Genomic DNA, 22,997 nt, shown 5'->3' with positions numbered 1-22,997 from the left:
TGTTCAAATCCTTTTGGATGTAACTCGCAACAGTAAGTGTAATTCGGCCACACTGGTAAGCAATCTGACTACGTCGGATCGCGGACAATTTGCAACGGTATATCAAGTAGACAATCCACCTGTGGTGGATTGCGGACACCGCCGATGAGCAGGTATAAGTATAATATGCGACAATCCGATTTGAAAAAATCATCATAAAAATGATGAAAATGTATTCATGTAATCATGATACATGAATCATCATAAAACACTAATTACTAATACATCATTCATAATTATTATTAATAATAATAATAATAATAATAATGATAATTTAACCAACGATTAACCAATGGCAACTAATAATAAAAATTATTATTATAGCTTTAAAACCCATAGTATAACCATTTATAAGCAACATTTTCCACCGTAAATCTCTTATGGTTTACTTCACTTTTTTTTTTAGATTCTGAGCGAAGCGATGAATGTATTTTTTTTTCCTTAGGTATCGAGGTCCGGAGAAGGAACCATGTTGCCAGTACGAGTCCTCCGGCCCCCAAAAGGTTTACTTCACTTATGGCCGAGTACGCAATCAGAGGTAATTAGAGTGCCGACTGCAGCTCACGCATTTTACGACTTTATAGAGCTGCTGCGGTCGATTATATGTATGTACTCGTGTGCGTATATTATAGATAATATTATGTGTTATTGCTTATTATGTTCAATAGAAGTGTATAATATGGCTGCATACAAGCGTATATAATATAGTGGTGTAGCCGTGTAGACATAATGGTATATAGACACAGATAGTGTGGTAAAGTTTTCTTTTCGTTGGACCTCCGGCGAAAATCATAGCGGTTTTCTTATACAAACACAAATAATGATATCACAGATTAAATACAACTGTATTATTTAATCTGTGATAGTATAGTGTCGTTTCGTCGCCGTCAGACGTTGGAATATAATACAGTCTATATGTTATAAAACAATTCGTCCTGACTGACTCATCGTCGCCTAGCCGGTGAACCGCTGAAGCTCTGAGTATGACGTTTTGTCAGTATGGGTAGTTTCGTTTTATGGTGTAGAAGCCCACCTAGAAAAGATTTAAAAAAATTCTCGTTTTAAAAAGGTCCTCAACGAGCGGATTTCGAGATTCACGATGGAAATTTAAATTGTATTTTGTTTATAAATGCAGATTATAATAGAACAACAGTAGAAATTAGTGTTAGAAATTAGACTTTTAACATAATATGTATTATATAAAACAACACCGAATGTCACTGCCATCGGATGTCATAGAACGTTGCGATATTATTACGCATTAATTAATTGGTTTATTATTCATCGTCGACCACACGATCCCAAGTTTTGATATCAACTATTTGAATTTTTAAAGGTTTTTTAAAAGGATTATGAACGTCCGGACTCTCTCATTATGACACCCTGAAGGTCTGAAGTCTCAGGAACGCAAAAGAAGCGTTGTATACGTTTTCATAATATTTTTATTAATTATAAATAATAATAATAATTAATGTGTAACGTCACGAGCGCATAAACACTATTTCGAAGTCCCGTGGTAAGATATTTATTACTATTCTCGACGAAACTGTCAATTAGTTACCTATATACAGGTACATATTATTATAACATGGTCTCACCTGCAGCAAAGTCTTAGTACAATAATTGCATCTCGGGTGTAACATCCTTTCGATTTTATATTTTTAAAAATCCCAAGTTTTGATATCAGCTATTTGAATTTTAAAGGTTTTTTAAAAGGATCATGAACGTCCGGGCTCTCTCATTATGACACCCTGAAGGTCTGAAGTCTCAGGAACGCAAAAGAAGCGTTGCTTACGTTTTCATAACATTTTTATTAATTATTAATAATAATAATAATTAATGTGTAACGTCACGAGCGCATAAACACTATTTCGAAGTCCCGTGGTAAGATATTTATTACTATTCCCGACGAAACTGTCTATTAGTCACCTATATATACAGGTACATATTATTATAATAGTGAACAGCTATTCTTAGTACAATAATTGAATCTCGCGTGTAACATCCTTTCGATTTTTAAGCAAAATATATCATATTTAAACCCCCATACCTTCCGTTTAATTCCGTTGCAGTCAAATTACGTATATGTATATCGAGACACGGTCGTCGATGCTTTCGTATTTTATACGTTTCGAGTTCACTTATAAGGGCTTTTTTTTCACCGTAAAATAAATACACTCAACAATAAATTCGGGATTGACGTCACGCGAATCGATGAGTTCGAGGTTTTCAATACGTATATTATTACAATGAGGATTTTACGATAAAAAAAAAAATAATAATAATGAGAACAAAACCGTTATCATCTGTTCATTCAATTTTCGCCCAATTATAATGGAGTATATACGCAAAGTATAATCAGACACGAAATAATATATTAAAATATTATATTCCGTAATTTCTGCGCAGTATATCGTACCTATATCTGTGGCCCGTGATTTATAAAATATAAATCACCATCGCCTATTATTCGCACAATAATGGCACGATATAATACAACCATCACAGTATTATTATATTGTGTTCGATTGAAATCCAAGTATTATTATGTATCGCCATAACTAAATTAAATAACCGGACAATATTATGTACTTCTTGCTTATGGCCACTTGGGCGTAGGTAAAACAATTGGTTGGCAGCCCTCTGGTCATTGTACAACGCACTTCAGTTTTCAAACTGTAAATACGCGCACCTAGGGCACACATAGTATTCGAAATGATATGTATAAGTACAATTTCGGTTTATTCGACTCTTTATCCCTAGTGTTTTAAAATATCTTGTAATTATATATATTTTAATGCGGATTCGTTATAATTTTATAAATAATTTATATTTGATGGATGTGGATGGGTAGAAGCGAATATCGTGAGGGATTATGGGAGTATTCGAGTTTTGAAAATGAATAATTAAAACGTTAAGAGGTCATTAAGTCGCGTGCGTAATGAAGAAAACTCGAAAAATGTTCGGAAAAGAAACGATCTTAAGAAATATAGGTACATATATATTTTATATATATATATATAGGTGTATAAGTATTTCGTTAATAATGGAATGCGATCGATTTTTCTCGCTACGGTAATGCTGTGCGATTTGTATTTACGGCAAAATTTACTATATACCTAGTTGATTAACTATAATATACACACACTTATACACTATAATATACTTTAGATATAATAAGGTATACAGTAAACCATGTAACTCTAGACGTCCCAAAACCACTCTTGAAATCCAATAAACTTACCATAATATACAAGTCAATAGTTCGACCTGTTTGGACATAGTAATATGGGATTCAGTTATGTGGTTCTGCAAAGCCCTCTCACCAAAAAGTTTCAACCCATCTGCTTACGACTATAATAACGTCTTCTCATTGGTATTTCACGAAACAAAAACAATATCTATCTCTTTTGAACAAGCTTGTGATAGAGATAAAGAGTATAATACAATATTGACTATTTTAAAACAAACATAACTAAAACTACAGTTATGTAAAATTATAGAGTTGAAATTTGTAGAGGTTTTATTCATAGTAAAGGTCATACAATAATTTGTTTTTTTATCGTTCAGAGTTATTCTATCAGTTGGACATATTTTATAAGCTTTGTCTAAACCAACTGCAGCTCTATTATATGCGAACTCTTTCCCGAGAAATATCGGTAAATAATAAACACGTTAATAATAGTTACTGTCAAATTTACCATCATTATACTTGTCGTACTGTAGTTATAATAATATAGGTTGTAAATAAATTTAATAAAAAAAAAAAAGAAAAACGGTACTTATCGCTCGCGCAGGCATATTCTGTTCTGCTGCAGACCTGACGGCTATAACAATAATTATTGTATGGGTATTATTATGGAGGAACGTTATACGTTATGCGCATTCAAATCGGATACGTTAGCTATTTGAAAAATTGAAATCGCGTAAGTACCTCTACACATATACACATTATCCATTTACATAACTGCCCCGGTTTACCGTATGGAGGTAGTATTATAGTTGTCGAACGCACTCGTATAATATATATATATATATATAGGTACCTACGTTTTATGCGAATCCGTTTCTAGTCGGTTTCCGTACGTGCGCGTTATATTTATAATGTCAACGGTATATTATTACCCCGGTGAGTTATGTACACACGAGTGTTGCGAAAATGTTCTATTAAAAACGAATCGGCTGAGTTCTTTAACGGCGCCATCCTGGCCGCACGCCAAACGATAAAATTCAACGCGCCACAGAGAGCGATGATATTCGGACAATATTTTATTTTAAACAACACACCGTATTACATAATATTATGTTAGTGTATACTATAACTAGCTGACCCCGATCACTTCGTTACCAGTAACAAAAAAAAATTGTCATTGTTCAACTCCTTTTGGGTGCAACTCAGCCCCTGACTACGTCGGATCGCGGACAGTCTGCGCGACAGCATATCGAGTAGGCAATGCGTGATGCGTTATGCGTGCACTTGATCTGCCAGAATAACCAATGGCGACCAATGATACATAAACACTAACTTCTACTAATTATTTCTCATATATATTACATAACCAATAGCAACCATTTAACGGTTGGAGGGAGGAGGGTGAAAAATACTTTACGACCTATTCTCAGATCGCATTATTGTTACCACGGTATCAGCGAACACAAATCGGTGTACGTCCGTCGTCGGTACACGTGTCTTTACGTACAGGTATAATTTGTTGATTGAATAACATAGCATAAATTATAAATACGTGTTTAATATTATCTTATCGAGTCCTACAGACATAATATGATTATGTTATGATTATCACAACGGCTTACGTTTACAGCAATAATTAATTGTCTTAAATACATCCATTTGTTTAAACTGACTTGGGTATACGCCTTTCCCTTTCCACGCTACTGACAAGAATTTCTCATATCCAAATCGTTAGAAACTATGAACCACAAGTATTAAATAAATATATATTTTTTTTTCGTATATATACTATAGCCTCAATGATAAAACTAAGGTAACACGGCGTTTTGGATAGGCATTCTAAATACATCGTCCCTGTTGAGGGTCCGTCTTCCCGACATGTAACTCACGATAATAGTTCGCTACATTTCAATATTTTTCAGACGGGATTTAAGTTTCTGTAGTTTAATAGTTTATTATTATAAGTATAATTATTGTAATATAAAAGTATAGTCAACATCTAAAAATAAATAAATTTATGCAATCACCAAATTTCGTCAAATTGTTTGTTGTAAAAATTCATTTTTTTGGAAACTCATAGTCTGCCAAATATTATTTGTTACAGTAATAATATATTTTACTTATTAAATATTATAATAGTTACAAACAAATTATTAAATTTATTTATTTATTAAACAAATTAAAAAAATATTTATAGATTGCAAAAATTAATCACACCGGCACTGGGGTTGGTACATTTAAAGAATTTCTTTAAGAAAATTCGTTCTGTAGTTTGACCTGTTGTGTAATTTATATATTTTAAAGGTCCCGCGACCGTATGAAAGATATTAAGCGCCAAAAAGAAACAAAATTACGCATTACTGTCGATAAATAATTGAATTGCGCTTCCTCGAATCTAATTAGAAAATTTATCTCGAATCTTAGAAAACTATACGTACTAATAATACCGTTAAATTTGTAAGATGAATATTGTAATCAAGACTTTCAAAATCAAACCATGAGTACGTCTGAAGTTTTTGCATATTTCAAGTGTATTTGCAGGTACCAAAAACTTCCACTTTTATACTGTCTCATATTTAATTAAATATATTTTCGATTGAAAGACTTATAGAGTACCTACTTGCATAGTTTTCACTTTTCAGTTGGATAATAATATTGATGGAGATTTTAGATTTGTAAGAATATTATCGCGGTTTAAGGGTCGAAAGAAAATCTTCCCTCGTGAAAAAGTTACAATTTTATATTATTTTCTTGATACACATGATATACAGTATCCGTGTAACACGCGGTCGTCGCTGGTAACTTTTATAGACTATATAAGACTGGGGGGGGAAGGGAAAAAAAGGTCAATTTAATAAAAACTTTGCGCGAATAGAATACATGGTCGAATTTCATTTGGCCAAATAGATATAATTGCGATGGACGTTTTTGAGTGCGGAGAAATTTTTTCGCCGCGAAAATCGATGACAAGTCGGCGTATTATTTCGTCGAAAACGCGTAGGCGGGCGGCGGGTAGTGAAAAACAAAAATAATAAAATGAGAGAGAATTCGGCGCGAATGAGTTTTTCCGAGACTGACGTGCTCGACAATTCGATGCGACAATGAAATTTCCACTATATGCCGACTATACGACACAATATGTATATACAACACAACAACAACAGTAATAATAATAATAATAATAATAATATATTCGTCGTAAAATCCCCTACACTCGTGGGTAATATTGTATATATATATATGTGCCGAGGAACGCGCGCCTTATGAAATTCGACGACAAACAAGCCGCGCAAGTCTGCGATTTGACGTATTGCGAAAAAAAACGGTGTACGCGTATGTCTGTGCGAGTCTACTTCATTTTTGCCCCTACACTTTTATTTTTTACTCAACGCATCTTCGATCGTGTCTGTCATGCGGGTCAACTCTATATAAGTTGGTATACGGAGTGATCCACCGAGCGTATAATGTGTCTCAAAAAACCGAATGATTTGAAATAACTAAACGATGTCATAAAAAAATGGACTGATGAAAATTCAGAACATGTCAAGAACAAATGTTATAATTTTATAATCTTATTGTATTTACATGTTAGAATCTGAATTTTCATCAGCAGATTTTTTTTATAACTTCATTCAATAATTATTTCAAATCATTTGGTATGGTTGAAGCGCTAAAGACGATTGATTATTGAGACACCCCTCCCCCCGAGCTGGTTTACGAATCAACCGATTTTTTTTTAGTCCAGGCCCCATTATATTAGCTACAAAAATTGCAAAAAAATCTAAAATAGATGAGGCCTTTATAGGCACCATAAATCATAATATTATATAATTCATTTAATGGCTACTTATTAATACCTATATTTATGATTCATACATTCTCTTCGAATTGGAAAATAACGAGTAGTTTTTCATTTAATATTGGATTTATTCGAATTCTGATTTTTGGAATATTTAGCACGAGTGTGCTATTAAAATACAAGTTGTGTTACCGATGCTGTGATAATATAATATTATCAACAGTCCGTATAATATGTGCGATCGTGCATTCAACAAAATATTAGTACTTTACACGCGTACACCATATAATATATTATAAATGGCTCGACGACCAGAGCGTAAGGCCATTTTACGAACCACTGCACCGCCGCCGCAGCGTACGTGTGAATAACTTCGCGTGCAGTCCCGTCGAAAATGCACGTAAGTTTTATAGGTATAATGTGTGAATTGCATACATTATAATACCCGACCCGACGCATATAATAATAATGATCTGTATTACACAATACGTACCTATACGGATAATAATAAGTCGATGACGAACGCCTAGAGCTCCGGTCGAGGACATCGTCGTCGTCATCGTCGTCGCCATCCTTTCGGTCATGAGCCTTTATACATGTATACGGACCACGCGGAAGACAATGCAGCCGACTGTTCCGACGAATATTGTCAGCTAAAATAATAATAATATTATACGTACTATGTTATAACAATAACTAGAAATGTATGTACATGTTAGTATATCGCGTGTATACAAAGCTCCGAAGGAAAATATAATAATATTCGTCCTGCCGAGGTGTATATATAATATAATAGTATAAATCCTATACAACACTGTCTATTTATATGTACATCGGACGCCCTTAGCGCATACACACACACACACACACACACACACACACACACATACACACACACAACGGTGTATGGTAATAATGATGATAATAATTTAATATCTAACAATGTGTCTCCGGCGGATGGCAAAACCGAATTTAAACAAAACGCCTCCCGGGCGAGCGGTCATCGCTGCTGCAGGTCGTCCTTCGTCCTGGTCTCGTATATAGTATATAATATTATATTGACGAATATACCTACGGCCTATTATACCTGGTACAATACGTATGTAGATAGGTACACGCTCATTGTCCGGCGTGGAAATAAAATAATAATAATGTGAAGACCCCGACGGGCACTGCACGTCACGACGACGAGACGGCGGAAATACCGTCCGTGTCAAAAAGTCTCGAACCTTATGTATAGGCGAAATTAAAAGACTCCGCGGGATCGGCGCATGCGTGGGAATGTGTGATTATTATCCAATACGTTACTATTATATAAAGCCGTAAAAACCTTTTTTTTGCCGTCTTCGGCGATAAGCGGCTTACGGTTTCGGCGGTGACTTTTTTTTCATTTTTTTTTTTACGTTTTGTTCGACTCGAAAAGGCTTTCAACGTATTTGAATAAATGCCGATACAAACAAAAATGCAATATCCCAAAATTGTTATCCCGACCGCTTTACGACCCGAGTTCCGAAAATTTAATACACTCGCCATATAATATCGTATTATCGTGTCTGCGCGTTGTACCATCTGATAACGGTGCATGTTATTGTTACGCGTCAAACAATATTTAAATAACTTATAATCGATCGCCGAAAATATCATAGTGGTGGTTTAGGAATCTATTATCATATAGAAGTAGTAATTTTCAAAATTCATGCGAGTAAAAAAACCGTTTTCAAAGCTATATGCACTATTTAGTGCAAAGCACACGGTCGTGTGATAATTAATTTTTAAAATGAAAAAAATTTACAATTGACACCATCGATGTGGTAACAGGAGTGTAAGAATTTGGGGGGGGGGGTGGGGGGTAATTACATCGGTTTGCCTTTGACGACATTAATTTGTCGTTTGGTATACTAGCTGTCTGTGTCTAACTAAAAATTGACAAACTAACGTTTACCAGAGGTAATATATTATTTTTTCAGTCTGATCTTATCACACGTGTTTTGACTAACCCCTCACCAGCTTATGTTTTTATTTGTACCGATCGACTGAGGCAAAATATTTTTCGCCTCAGACGCAGTGGGAAGTGGATTGGATATGTGCGTTGGCGGCCGAGTGACGGCCGTTACAAGGTCACAGTAAATTGTTGTGTTACCATATTATTATATTATGTATGATTTTCTAGATTAATTTATGAGTAAAAAATACAAAAAAAACCATAGACAATTTATAACAATACGAAAACCGTTCGAACGCGAAGAAACGTTAAAATCATAAAAATATTAATTTTATCATCTCACCCTTTCCTTGTACCATAATATCACTATCGACTTACATGCTCCACCCGGTGAGCTGCAGTCGTTGAATTCTAACTGTTTGTGATGGAATCGACAATCGTGGGTCTAGAATGAAAAGGTTAGGTTACTTTTTAACTAAAATGGTTTTAGAATGTAGAGGTGCATCTTTTAAGCTTACATTTATGATTATACGATCATAACTGACAATTTTTTTAAAAGTAAAAGGTTCTAAATCGCCAAAAATTTAATTATAAACACAATTTAATCAAATTGAAAACGCTCGGTTAATGGAACCAAATTATTAACAATACGTTAGTATGAAAAGGTTCTAATTAAATTCATCACTACCAATAATAAGCCTATAATAATTATTACATTTATTCATATTCAACAGAGTTTTACGATCGAGATATAGATTTCGATGTTTCATAATTATTACATTGTTTCGTGACAGAAGATTGGTAGCAATTAGAAAGCATTATTCTGAAAAGGTTTCAGCTAGCAATAATAAAAATAATAAATAAGAATGAAAAAGTTCTAATTAAATATATTTTTTATCATACTAAACATTTTATAGTTTGTATTTTATTGATTTGTATATCAACCAATACACCAAATTATTATTACAATGTTGTGAATTAAACTATACAAGTTTCTGCATGCTTTAGAAATTTAATTTTTAAAAAATTTTGTTCAAGGAGTAAAACATTTGTACTCAAACCTTAAAATCATTGCTCTCCTGGAAAATTTCATAAAAACGATTTAGAACCTTTTCATTCTGGACCCACGCAATGCGTAAGTAATAGAGTTTTCGTGAAAATATCTGAACGATCGTTACAATAATATAACAACAACGGCCGAATAATATAATGTTATACTATATTGTACGTATTATAATAATTATTAATATACACGTTTCGCGCATTCAAACCGGCGCGGCGTATCATTATTATTCAATTTGATATAATATCGAATTCGTTCGCATACATAATATAATATTTACCACAAACACGTGATTTACACCTCTGTTCGTGTGCGGTATATAAATCATAGAATATAGTGTATGGTTTTCACAGCACGTGCGGCTCTCGTGGGAATCCGCGCGGAGTATATTATATTATATTATATTATCGTAATACCTCGCTGTATATTATAATATAATAATATAATAAACTCACACGACACATTTCTGTTCGTTACGTCCTCGGTAAACCTCCGATATTTTCCGGGGAAATCCAAATTTCGAGTGGAACCATGTACTGCAAATTATTCAACCGTGACCACGTATTTTCCGGCTGCAACGGCGGTGGCGGAGCGTCGTCGTCCTGTGTCCGTTTTGTGGCAACACTCCGCCGCGGAGCCGACCATAGGTATAATGTTATTATAATTGAATACCGTAATTATTATCATCGAACAGATACCACACATAACCGCACAAAACCACACACACACACACACACGCGCGCGTATATATTTATTATTTTTTCGTGTCCGCCTGTCATTTTCACTTCGCGTCCGCCCATCTGCAGGCCGGGCCCGACGGTGGTGGTTCCGTATAGTTATTTACCTATATCGTGTATACATATATTATTATTATACGTATATAATACGTGTGTGCAATATAATGTATAACGCGTATATATCGTAGGGGGGGGGGGGGGGGGCGAGAAAAAAACTGCTTCGGAGAACTCTGACGCGCGCGCGGAGAGACGGTCATATGTAGACGGACCGCAGAGGGAGAGAGACGGACGCGGAGAGACGGAGGAGAGACAGAAAGAGACCGACTTATAATAATAATAATAATAAGCAATGTTTAAAAATCATTTCCGATGGCGCTGGCAGGTAGATGCGGGATAAAAAATAAATAAATATAAAAAAAACGTATTTAGATCCAGCGCCGGTGATAAGTGGTTTTCTCGGCTAGACTCTCTCGGTTTATTATTATTATTATTATTATTGCTTTTTTTTTTCAAACTTCTATGCTCGTCCTTCCTCCGTGGCCGACGGAGAGAACTCGTACGCGAACAATGGTAAACGTACCTATAATAATATGATGTTGCGCGCGCGCGAGCGCACGGCCTCGGGACGCGAAGTAGAGAGAGATACGACGATAAACAACGCGAATAAATAATCCGACGGGCCGACGAAAGGTGCAATTTCAATTAATCCGCCGCCGCCGCTTCGGTGGGAGTTTTCGCCAACAGTACACTGACCGAAGTGACTGGTTTTGTTTCGCCGCTTTTTCTCGTACCCCTCTGCACTTTTCCCGCCGCCCGTCGCAATATATTATATATTATTATATTATATTAATTTCGTTTATTTTTGTCCGTACTTCTCCTACACTTAGTATACACACTTTGATGCGTTTGCGCGCGAATCATAATAATATAATAACGTTATGCCGCGAACAAACAATGTAGTATACACAATGTACCTATACACACGTATAACTATATATTACCTATGTATACAGGGTGTGCACAGAAAGAACTGACTTTTGGAATAACTTTTGTTCTAGTCAATATTTTTAAATTTAATTGTTTATAATATATAATTTATAGCCACTTGCCACTACACGTGCAATAGGAAAAAAATTATTTTTATTTTTTAATACTAAAAATAAAAAAGTTTAAATTTGATTTGAATTTTTTTGAATAAATTCAAAGTAGCCAATTTGCGAATCTGACTACAAGAACGATTTGGATGGTAAAAACATTTATCTAAGTCGAGTAGTGTTTTTTTTTTAGAATTTTTAAAATATCAATATTTTTTTGATTAAATTAATTTGGAACGCAATAATTTTTTTAAAAATATTAATTTTGAAAATTTGGTAACATGGGTATATTTCTTAAGCTATTTACTAATCGTATAATTATATCAATTCTTGTGATACGCTTAAGTAGCATACATTTTTTTTTTTTTTTTTATTTAGTCAGTTCTTTCTGTTACACCCTGTATACAACGCCGACCGGACCTCCTTTTATTTGTGTACGCACATAATAAAAATAATAATAATAATGTGTTATACACATAGTATAATAATATAATAATATTGGGTTTATTGTGCAAAGCGGCTGACCTGCAAGTTGCAACCGCCTATAATAATAATAATTTTTGCGCTAATCGACGGTAATAGACTTGGCGAGACGAGCACGCGCGCGGTCAAGACGCATTACAATATTATTATAATAATGTGCTATTATGCGATATATTATTATAATACAATATTATTATTTATACCTGCGCAGACGACTGGTATACCTACAAGTCGTAATAATACCATTGTCTTTGTTGTTGTTGTTATAATATTATATACCGAAGTAGGTATACGACTGTCGTCCGTCTCACATACGGTAACGATAATAATGATTATCATATAACAATATCTCTCCTCCCACGCCCCATATATAATATATAAATATATCGTACTGTATTATAATATTAGGTATATGCATATTATATACATATAGTAACCATGTATAACCTAAAGTGGTTACCGGCCGTGTGTATATTAGCATATTATTATAATATAATATGTGTGAATTGTGTGTGCAGTGGTGAACGTGTCATTATATAATTTGATAAAACAAAAACACGCCATCTATACACGATATGTTTACTCCATGGGCAAATGCCAAATATAACAATAATACGTATTCTAGAATTTTTAAAACGATCCTCTGTTCATAATGTAGATATTTTGTAAATCGGTCGCTCTGTACATTATACGATGAAGTCCGCGTCGTGATCACCCACAAGTTATTCTCGTCATCGTGAAAAATAATGTCTACAAAATAATGTCTGTTGATTTCGTAGATACCGATTTCAAACGGTTCAAGGTCACACGAATTGACAAAAAAAAAACAACTGTAATAATAACAACACAAGGCGTATATTATTAGCTTGGAAACTATATCGAAACATCGGTCCCGGTTTCTATGTAAAACATAATTTGAGCTTCAATAGTTTCAGTATAACATTATATACATAGCAGGGTTCGTTCGGTTCCAAATAATCAAATATATTTCTCTGACCGATAACCGTACGATAAGATCAGATAAGAAAAATCCGGAAATTTCTAAAATTAACTAATCTATTTGACAAAATGTAATCGTACTGTTTTAATATAAAGAATAAAATGTATATAATTGTAAATAGTAATCAAGACACGATAACTAATGGCCTTTGCTGCCGAGTAGTATTTGAGATCAATAAAAAAAAAAAAAAATCGTAAGATAATAATTATTGTTTATAGTGTTTTTAGCGAGCCGCGACGGTAGGCACCTTCTCGCTGCGTACCATAATTTATTATTAAAGGTACCTACTTAGGTACAGTAATTTACCAAGCTCGATTCACTCATATAGGATTGGCCATAACACGTATTATAGGACGTGTATAATAATATATACAAGTACCTAACCTATATGGGACCAAATAAAAATATTGTGCGCTGAAGACGATATAATATTATACCCGTGATACAATATACTTTGTGTAATATTATACTATAGGTATAGTGATTTACAAATATTTTATAAGACATGGTAAACATTACATTTTACTAGAGTGAGTTATTAGTTATTATTTAGCCAATGGCCAATGAATCGAAAGTTAGCCGAGACTAAATAATTATTATTTGATCAATGTAATGAAACGACGCCGTCACGATCGTGACAAATACTGTGGAGATTCTCGCTGCTCGCTGCTGTCGTGGAGTTCGACAGGTTAGGTTAGGTTAGGTTAGGTTAGGTTGTGTGTTTCCTGTACGAGTAACTCACTATAATCAGAAGCGATTGTAACACTGCAGGATAGTGTAATATGTGATATTTACGTGTGTTTTAAATATCAATAGTGTTTCCGATCGAGAGGAAAAACGGTGTTGAACTTATCGATTGGCTCTTATTCCTTTAAAAAACTATGTACGGCGTTGGGATTGTACGAAATCTCGCTCTTATAGAAGGAACGAATACGAACAAACACGATATAATGTTATCGTACCTCACCAAAGGTATGACAGTGCCGATTCAGTGGATCTTACAGGAGAGCTATAGCCGTTATCATATTATATAGAGCGAACGGTGTTAAGAACTCAAGACTATATTAATATATTATGACAATAGCTTAGCGCGTGTCGCACTCGATTGCGGCCGAAGTGGTACGCGACAATCGCGACAGTACCTCCTCAAAAAACCGTCGAAAAATAAGTACACATTGTTAAAATAATTGCACTGCACCGTGTAGGTATGTGTGTGCACGTTTGAAACGATATTCGGCATGGTGTAATACACAGACTATAGTAATGACGTGTGCAATGTGCATGGATATCCGCGTATACCGTGGTCGCGGTTTGACGGCGACGCATATAATATACGGACGCACACGCATCCGGCCGAATCGTTTATAATATATTATTATGATATTATGGTCGTGGCGTTTTGCGCGGACAAGGGCGTTAACCGTACAGCAATAACAATAACGATAATATTATAATTTCATGATAATGACGACGATGCCCGCGAAATCCGTTCCAGTAGATCGTATGGGTATTGTTTCTGGCCGGCGCCGAATAATCGTATGCGTCGCGCCGCTACTAGTACACCATTAATACGCATTGTTGGGTACACAATCGGCGGTTCGTATTTCCGCGCGGTTGTATGCGATATGACTAGGTCATAATGTTGTCACCCTGCCGCCCAGCCGCCGAAAAGTGTGCGAGCGAACTTTGCACCTCCAGAGTGGGGACGGTCTCGCCACAGTCGTGCCTCCAGCGATCCGCACCCGCCGCCATGCAAAAGTCGTCGCTTCTAAGCCGTCTAGGCAACATGTTGTTTTTCCGCCGTCTTGGCACTTTTATTGGTAAACCACATTTTTAATCAACGCGATCCGGTGAGCCTTCGCTGCTCACGAACTCATCGTGTATGTACGTTTTGTTGTTTTCTTCGCGTTTCGAGTTCTGGCCGTCCGCGCCGACACCGCGGCTTGATTTATTGTCCGCCGCCCGTCCGAGCTTCGCAGTGGGACCCCGGGCCGTGGTTGCCCACGTGTTTGCAGATTGAGCCGCCCGTGTTCTTCTCATGTCGCGCCGTGCGTAGTGCCGACAACGTGTATCGCTCGACCGCCTGTGTCGTGATACAACACCGTTTATTAGTTTTTCCGTCGCTCGCCCGACTCGCTGTGCGTTTCGAGCCCTGCTCGCTTCGCACCCACGTGTTCCGCCCGCCCGTCCTACGCAGTGCGAACCGTGGTCAAGCCATTTTTTTGTTGTCGTTTGTGCCGCGTCCCTACGCCGCGACAATCAATGTTTTCGCGTGACCGTTTCGCGACCTCCCTCTAACGGAAATACGAGTTCGTGTCCGCGTCGTCCAACACCTCGTCTTTACGTTTTGTACGCAGTGTCGTCGACCCATTCGTCGAAAGCGACGGGAGTGCAAGTGACGCCAGCCCCGATTGCCGCCCGCAGCTGTTGCAACGCTCCACTGGGTCAACTGCCGCGCCATCGTCGTGGTATCATCTTCCGTCCTTATCAGGTCGTACACACGCGATTTATTTGTCAACAAACACTATTTTCTTTTGCATTTGTATTACTTTTTTTGTTTCTTGATTTATTGATTCACGCGATCGTATGTGATCGCGCTTATAATACTAACCCTAGTCAGTAAGAGAGTCTTTTGCAGAACACCACAATAAATTGTTCTGCACCATATTTATCGACCCATTGTTGTTATTGTAATTAGGTACCTCTCATTCATCACCTTAGCACTCATACATCCTAAAGATTTGAACCTAGCTTTAATACAGTCCACTTTCGATCTCTCACTCTCCCCTCCTTACAGGGCTATCGACAGGTACCTACGACTTAAGTAACTACACGCCCGACGCATAACGTGTTGGCCGCCGTCCGTGCGCGCACGTATCCGTCACCGGCTTTACAGGTGCAGCCGTCATCCGCACATTGTTTGGTCCTTCGGGCCGGATATATTTTCGTGTAATTACTTCGTCACAATCGTACCTCATCACGTAATCATTTAATTTCGTATTCGTATCGTCATGGCACCACTAAAGAAAGAAGAGGATCCGGTAAAGGTTCTACTGCGAGCATAGGCGTGCGCAGACTTTTTTCGCAGGGGATGCCAATATTTTTAAAAGTACCTAACCCAATACAAAAAAAATCACTCCCCAATAACTCTGTATATTATAAATAAAAAGGTGATAGTCAAAGAGCATGATTTATAATGTATCGAATCCAAAAATCAGAATCATCACAAATATATATACAAAACATAGTTTTTAATTATTATTTTTAATTATATATTTAACAATATTTATAAAGAAATTAAATAGTATTAGAGTTCTAATCTTCTCTCAAAAGGATGCAGATTCTTAAACTCGTCAATTACATCTTCGGGATTTATCTGCGATGCTAATTCTTGTTCAATGAAAATCATCATCATATCATCTAATCTCTCCTGCTTCATACGGCTTCTTAATTTCGTTTTTACCAAACTGAGTTTAGAAAAAGCTCTTTCGCATGAGCAGCTGGTAACTGGAATTGTTACAAAAAGTTTCAATGCCTTATGAATGTTTAAAAAGTTTTGACTTGTTGATAAGTTTTCCAACCATTGATAAATTGTTTTAGTTGATGTGCCTGGTATAAAATCTGGCATGGAACGTAGAAGACTTTGCTCGCCTTCTAATTCATCATTATTGAGTGAAAATGTTTGAGATAGCAAATCAATATCAAACTGTTCAGCTTTCAGTTGTATTAAGCGGCCTATTGAACTAATAATATTTAAAGTTTCCTGGTTGAAACGATTTTCAAGACCGTTGCACATATCATCTAACACAGTAAAGAATACACAGTATTTCATTTCACTTTTTTTATCTATGTGTGTATGCTGTGTTTTGTTATTTTCTATTTTTGTAGAAACCTTTCTATTTTTGACACATGGTATATCAATTTCAAATTCACTACAAACTTTAAGAACATTATCATAAAGTGTAGAATATTTATCATCGTTGTTTCTTAACTCACCTAAAGATTTTTTTAAAGCATTAACAATAGATACTGCTCCCAATAAATCCAAGTTGGGAGCTTGTAACTGAGCACTGACAATTTGAATTTGAATTAAAATAGGTTTCAACATATAAAGTGCAAAAATAAAATTGAAACTCTTCATTTGATAAAGAATACCATTAGCTTTTGCTCTTACCTCTGAATATTTAGTGTTATTGGCAATTTCTTGAAGACACTGAATAACAGATGAATAGTTATTTTCAACAGCTGTGACAGCCTCAGCACGACATGCCCATCTGGTTGTTGAAAGCGTCTTAAGAGTTTTCAATTTAGAATTTGTTTCTTGAACAATTTTTTCAAAAACAGCGTGCCTCGTTGGACTTCCTTCAATGAAACTGTATATAAGTTGAACACAGCCAAAAAAATCAAATATAATCCGGTTCTTATTCCCTAAGCTATCAACCAAGGTTAAATTTAAGCAATGGCCATAACAGTGAACATACAATGCGCATGGATTAATTTCCTTGACTTTGGCCTGTACACTGTTAAATTTTCCAGACATAGCTGAGGCTCCATCAAAACATACAGCTATGACTGATTTCCAATTAATATTAAACTGAGCAATTTTGTTTGATAAACTATTAAATATAGTATTGGCATCTACTGCAGTCAAACGTTGGATGCCAATAAACTGTTCAACAGGTTTACATGCTTCGTCATCAAAGTAGCGTATAACCACAGACATCTGTTCGTGATGTCCCACATCGCTAGTCTCATCAGCCATTATCGTAACAAGACGGTTACTTACTTTTTTTTCAATACAACGTTTCATTACATTATTAATAGAAGCCAATAAATCATTTTGTATATGATTGCTTATATACTTGGCATTTTGTGGCCCTTTTTGTAAATGTGTTTGTAATGTTGAATCATATTTTTTCAATATGTCCACAATATCTAAAAATAAACCTTTACACACATGGGAATCATTTTCAAAGTGTCCACGAAATGGTTTGCCACTTTTAGCTAAACACAATGTTATGTCTATCAATCTATGCAGGATGCTTCGATTGTATAACCTCTGTTTTTCTCTTTCACTTATGGCCAGCTCTCTAGATTCATCCAAGGTGACGTCAATTGGTTTTGAACTCAAAAAATTGTGATACGCTGTCATGGTGAAATTATGGGTTTTTGAATTTTGGTGTTTTTTAAATTTTGTAGTAGCAGAACTCCAATTTTGAAAACCTTTTTTTGTAAAAGCTAAATCTATCTGCCCAACATTTAACCCAGAAGCTGTGTTAAACATTCGGCACACAAAACAAAATGCTCTATCAAGTTTCAAACTATATTCTAGCCAGCTAAAATCATCATACCAGGCGCTTTGGAAACTTCGAGCTCTATTACCGAATTGTGTCCTGGGATACATTTTTAATTTTGGCTGGAATGGCCCTTTATGTATTCTCTGTTTTCGCTCTAATCGATAAGTTGGTGCTGTATTATCTGTATTCGCTGGATCTTCAGGGTCACAATCATAATGGTCACATACTGAGTCTAATAATTATTTAAAGATACAGAATACTGTATTATTATATTAAAATAGAAAAAGATGAAAAGTAAAATACTTGTTAATTTATATGTACCTAATATAATACAATCATGCAACATCCTTGTCAAATATACTATGCTAAATAAAAGACAGCAACACAAATAGGTAGGTACTAGGTACTTATAAAAATGTTTACTTTATTTCATTTTGATAAATATGTACATGTTACTATGTTAGGTAATGATATTGAAATTTGAAATGCATCATGATAAATGCAAAAAAAAGTTTAACATTATTAAAACTTTTAAACTTTGTTAAAAGTTCAAATAAAACTTACCTACTATAAGCAAAAATATGTCAGGTTAAAGTCATATTAAAACTCAAGCGTAAAAATTACTCACCTACAAAAAAAAATGTATGTCTTGCAATTTCACTGATTAAATAATAGATACCTTATAAACTATAATTTATTTATTATATTAACTCTTACAGAGCAACACAAAAAAAATAAACAACACAATTTTTTTAAGTTATATACAAAATATTTAATTACAACATTTAACATCAATGTTATTAAATAAATACATATTAGACAATAGACAGGTACTAAGTTACTACTAACTAATATGTTAATATACAGCCATACAGGCCACAGGGTATTTCACAATATAAGACATTTATGAAACAAAATCATTAGGAATTAGGATATACATATTACATAATATATTATAAGTTATAAATTAAATATTTAACTAGAGACAATGCATCTATAAATACAGTCTAGAACTGAACATAAACATTAGGTAATACATTATTAAAATAATTGTAAATAAATACCTAACAGCTCATGTACAGTAATTTTTTCGGATTCTACAACTGTTTGACTACACTGTTCTAATGTTACTGGATCATCTAGATCATTGTCACCTAAATTAATAAAATGAATATTATTAATTCATAAGTTAAATAAAACATTATTAAAATAATTGTAAATAAATACCTAACAGCTCATGTACAGTAATTTTTTCGGATTCTACCACTGTTTGACTACACTGTTCTAATGTTACTGGATCATCTGGATCATTGTCACCTAAATTAATAAAATGAATATTATTAATTCATAAGTTAAATAAAACAGCTTACATAATATGTATAGACTGTGGATATGTGGATTATATTATATTAAAGTACTAATATAATTAATATAAACTTACCGGAATTTCGTTTTGATGTGTTTGGCATAAAAAACTCATGCAAAGTTTTCAATTTTTTACTTTTAGCTGCCATGATTATTGTGTGTTAGAATAATGACAGAATAACGTTTTTTTTATAAAATTCTGTGGTGTAATGTCATGATGAGAATGTTGATAATGTTAATAGTGACAATGAGAATATGAGATATGATTAAATATATGCCCATGATAAAAGAACATTATTTTATCATGTATATGCCTATATCGCGGACCGTGGTAACCGTGGTCGTTTGTGAACACGATTTAAGATAATGTAAAAATAATAATTCACATAATCAAGCTATTATGCCAACATCATGGTTATGGTATCTACTATCAGCTATTATCTATAGAAAATATGAGCATCATTCGCAATCTAATTGATATTAGATATCATTTAAACTCTAAACATTTTTGTAAGTAAAAATAAAAATATTTTGGTCAAAAACCAAAATGTTTTAAATTTTGATCAAAATATTTACAACCATAAACTATGATAAAGATGACCTCCGCAGGGGATGCCATGGCATACCCGGCATCCCCCGTGCGCACGCCTATGACTGCGAGGTCGCGTCAAACGCGATAACATATTAAATTCGGTTAAAAATATTCACGCCACAGCATTAGAGGCACGCGCTGATATTGGGAAAATACCGTCGTTAATTATTCACGCTGAAGAACTAAATAAGTTCGTCGAACAATTTCAACATCAACAAGACATCATTATTAACGCATTAATCGACGCCGACCGTATTGCTGAGTTTGAACAGGTTGATCGTCCGTTGATTACTTCCATGGAATCCATGCGTCTTGAAATAAAAACAATTGTCGCGAGTGCCGTTCCTGTGTCTACTTCCGAAAGTAAATCGTCGTCTTCGTCGTTCACCAATTCCGTGCCACAACAACAATTCGTCGCGTTACCTAAAATTAAATTACCTATGTTCGACGGCAACTTACTATCGTGGCGATCGTTCCGCGATATATATATATCACTCGTACATGATAACCAACACATAGATGACGCACAGCGTTTTCATCACTTACTGTCGTGTCTATCTGGTTCAGCGTTGGCTATTATTAAATCTATACCGTTGTCCGCGGCTAACTACCCGATCGCGTGGGACGCGTTGTCCGAGCGTTACAACAATAAACGTTTGTTAGCTTCCGCTCACATGGACAAATTATTCGCCTTTAAACCAATCGCTCATGAATCACTACCAGCTTTAATTGAGTTCGTCAATACATTTAAGGAAAATGTATCAATAATTAAATCGCTGGGGGTCGATGACCTTTCGAGTTTTTTGCTGTTCCATATGTGCTCTCGCGTTCTCGACCCGACCACGTTACAACTGTTCGAATCTAGTACGTCACAGTCAACTATTCCGACTTTTGACGAATTAGTAAATTTTGTGCAACATCGATGTAAGATTTTGGAAAATCTTACAAAATCTAATAAAGTCGGTCGCAACGAAAAACCGTTCGAAAAACCGGATGTTCGCGGTAAACATACCAAATCGACTAAATCAGTGTTCGCTGCTACTACGTCCGCTTCGACTAAATTTAAGACTAGGAATTGTTTATATTGTGATAAGCCCGATCATAGAATATATCAATGTCCGAAACTCACCGGAATGACTGTTGATAAACGACGAGACGTTGTATTAGCTCGTAAATTGTGTTTCGCGTGTTTGAGTTCGAGTCATATGGTCAATACGTGTCCGTCGACCAAGGGTTGTTTTTCGTGCAACAGTAAGCGTCATCACACCCTACTACATCGTGAACAAAATCAAACGTCAACTGTAGATAATACGACTTCGAATAGTACCCCGGTACCCCAACCCACCACGTCGAGTGGTAATTCTAGCTCGTTTGTCGGTGCCGCCTGCACCAATTCTACCGTCGTACTAGGTACAGCGATTGTTCACATTAAAGATGCGTGGGAACAAGTACATTGCGTACGCGTACTGCTCGATAGTGGCTCGCAGATTTCCGCCATGACTAGTGATTGTGCAGCGCGGCTTGGACTTTCGAAACGTCGTTACAAGTCTGACATCGTAGGTTTCGCACAAAGTCCTGTGTCCCACGTTCAAGGTATAACCCGCTGTCAATTTTCGTCACACGTTAAACCAGATTATTTATTCCCGTCTGTTGACTTAGTTGTTCTAAAACAAATTACCACTGCCATGCCAGCTACTCGGTTACCAGCGACCGTGCGTCAACAATATCAACACCTTCGACTCGCCGATGACAAATTCGACACTCCGTCTCGCATCGACGTTTTATTCGGTGCGGATATCCTACCAAGTCTGATCCGCCCACACGCGGGTGTGGAACATCACTCGGGTTTACCATCGGCCCTTGACACTCAGCTTGGCTGGATAATTTTCGGTTCATTTTCTACTCCGAACAAGTCACCTCCAGTCACGCTGACCACCGCAGTCGCTCCGCCCTCAATCGAAGATTTAATTAAAAAATTCTGGTTGATCGAAGAACCCGCCGCACCGTCGTCACCTACCACGGAAGACCAGTGGTGTGAAGAGTATTTTACTAAGTCTACCTCGCGTGATACGACAGGTCGATTTTGTGTCGCCCTACCATTTCGCCATTTGTTCACCGGCCCAACTCAACAGCATGGTACATCGCATCACGGTCTCGGTGATTCGCGTTCTATAGCGCTGAAAAGATTCTATAATCTAGAAAAGCGATTAGCCAAGGATCCCGTGCTGTATGCGGCGTATCGTCAGTTCATGTCCACCTACCGTTCGCTGGGACACATGGTGCCAGCCCCGTCACCGGGCATCTATTTTATTCCGCATCATGCCGTATTCAAAGCCGACGGTGACATGTCCAAAATACGTGTCGTGTTCGACGCATCATCCGCCTCGTCATCC

At 35.9% G+C, this 22,997-nt stretch overlaps 1 protein-coding gene and 2 long non-coding RNA genes across 5 annotated transcripts in view; 1 reads left to right on the top strand and 2 right to left on the bottom strand.

Annotated features, from left to right (window-relative positions):
- Window positions 1–22,997, bottom strand: part of LOC132952331 (uncharacterized) — a 92,964-nt gene that overhangs the window by 2,475 nt on the left and 67,492 nt on the right. Inside the window, exon 5 of the long non-coding RNA XR_009665461.1 lies at window positions 7,525–7,684. This is a non-coding gene — a long non-coding RNA (uncharacterized LOC132952331). The remainder of the gene's footprint in view (window positions 1–7,524; window positions 7,685–22,997) is intronic.
- The window catches only part of LOC132952332 (uncharacterized), a 116,431-nt gene continuing 93,971 nt past the window's right edge, over window positions 538–22,997 (top strand). The window contains exon 1 of the long non-coding RNA XR_009665462.1: window positions 538–644. This is a non-coding gene — a long non-coding RNA (uncharacterized LOC132952332). The remainder of the gene's footprint in view (window positions 645–22,997) is intronic.
- LOC132952134 (zinc finger MYM-type protein 1-like) lies at window positions 16,658–20,243 on the bottom strand. Of its 3 annotated transcripts, XM_061024304.1 has the most exons (3): window positions 20,089–20,243; window positions 19,875–19,964; window positions 16,658–19,801 (listed from the first exon to the last, which is right to left on the bottom strand). In XM_061024304.1, the coding sequence occupies exon 3, from the start codon at window positions 18,752–18,754 to the stop codon at window positions 16,658–16,660; it is 2,097 nt and encodes a 698-aa protein (XP_060880287.1). In that variant the 5' UTR covers window positions 18,755–19,801; window positions 19,875–19,964; window positions 20,089–20,243. The 3 variants fall into 3 exon arrangements, with proteins under 3 accessions (XP_060880287.1, XP_060880288.1, XP_060880289.1); XM_061024305.1 differs by having other exon boundaries at window positions 16,658–19,964; XM_061024306.1 differs by lacking the exon at window positions 19,875–19,964 and having other exon boundaries at window positions 20,089–20,241.

The sequence above is a fragment of the Metopolophium dirhodum genome, chromosome 9 (assembly GCF_019925205.1).
Source record: "Metopolophium dirhodum isolate CAU chromosome 9, ASM1992520v1, whole genome shotgun sequence".
NCBI lineage: Eukaryota > Metazoa > Arthropoda > Insecta > Hemiptera > Aphididae > Metopolophium > Metopolophium dirhodum.
Note: the sequence above shows the minus strand (reverse complement) of the source record. Positions and strands in the feature narration are given on the sequence as shown.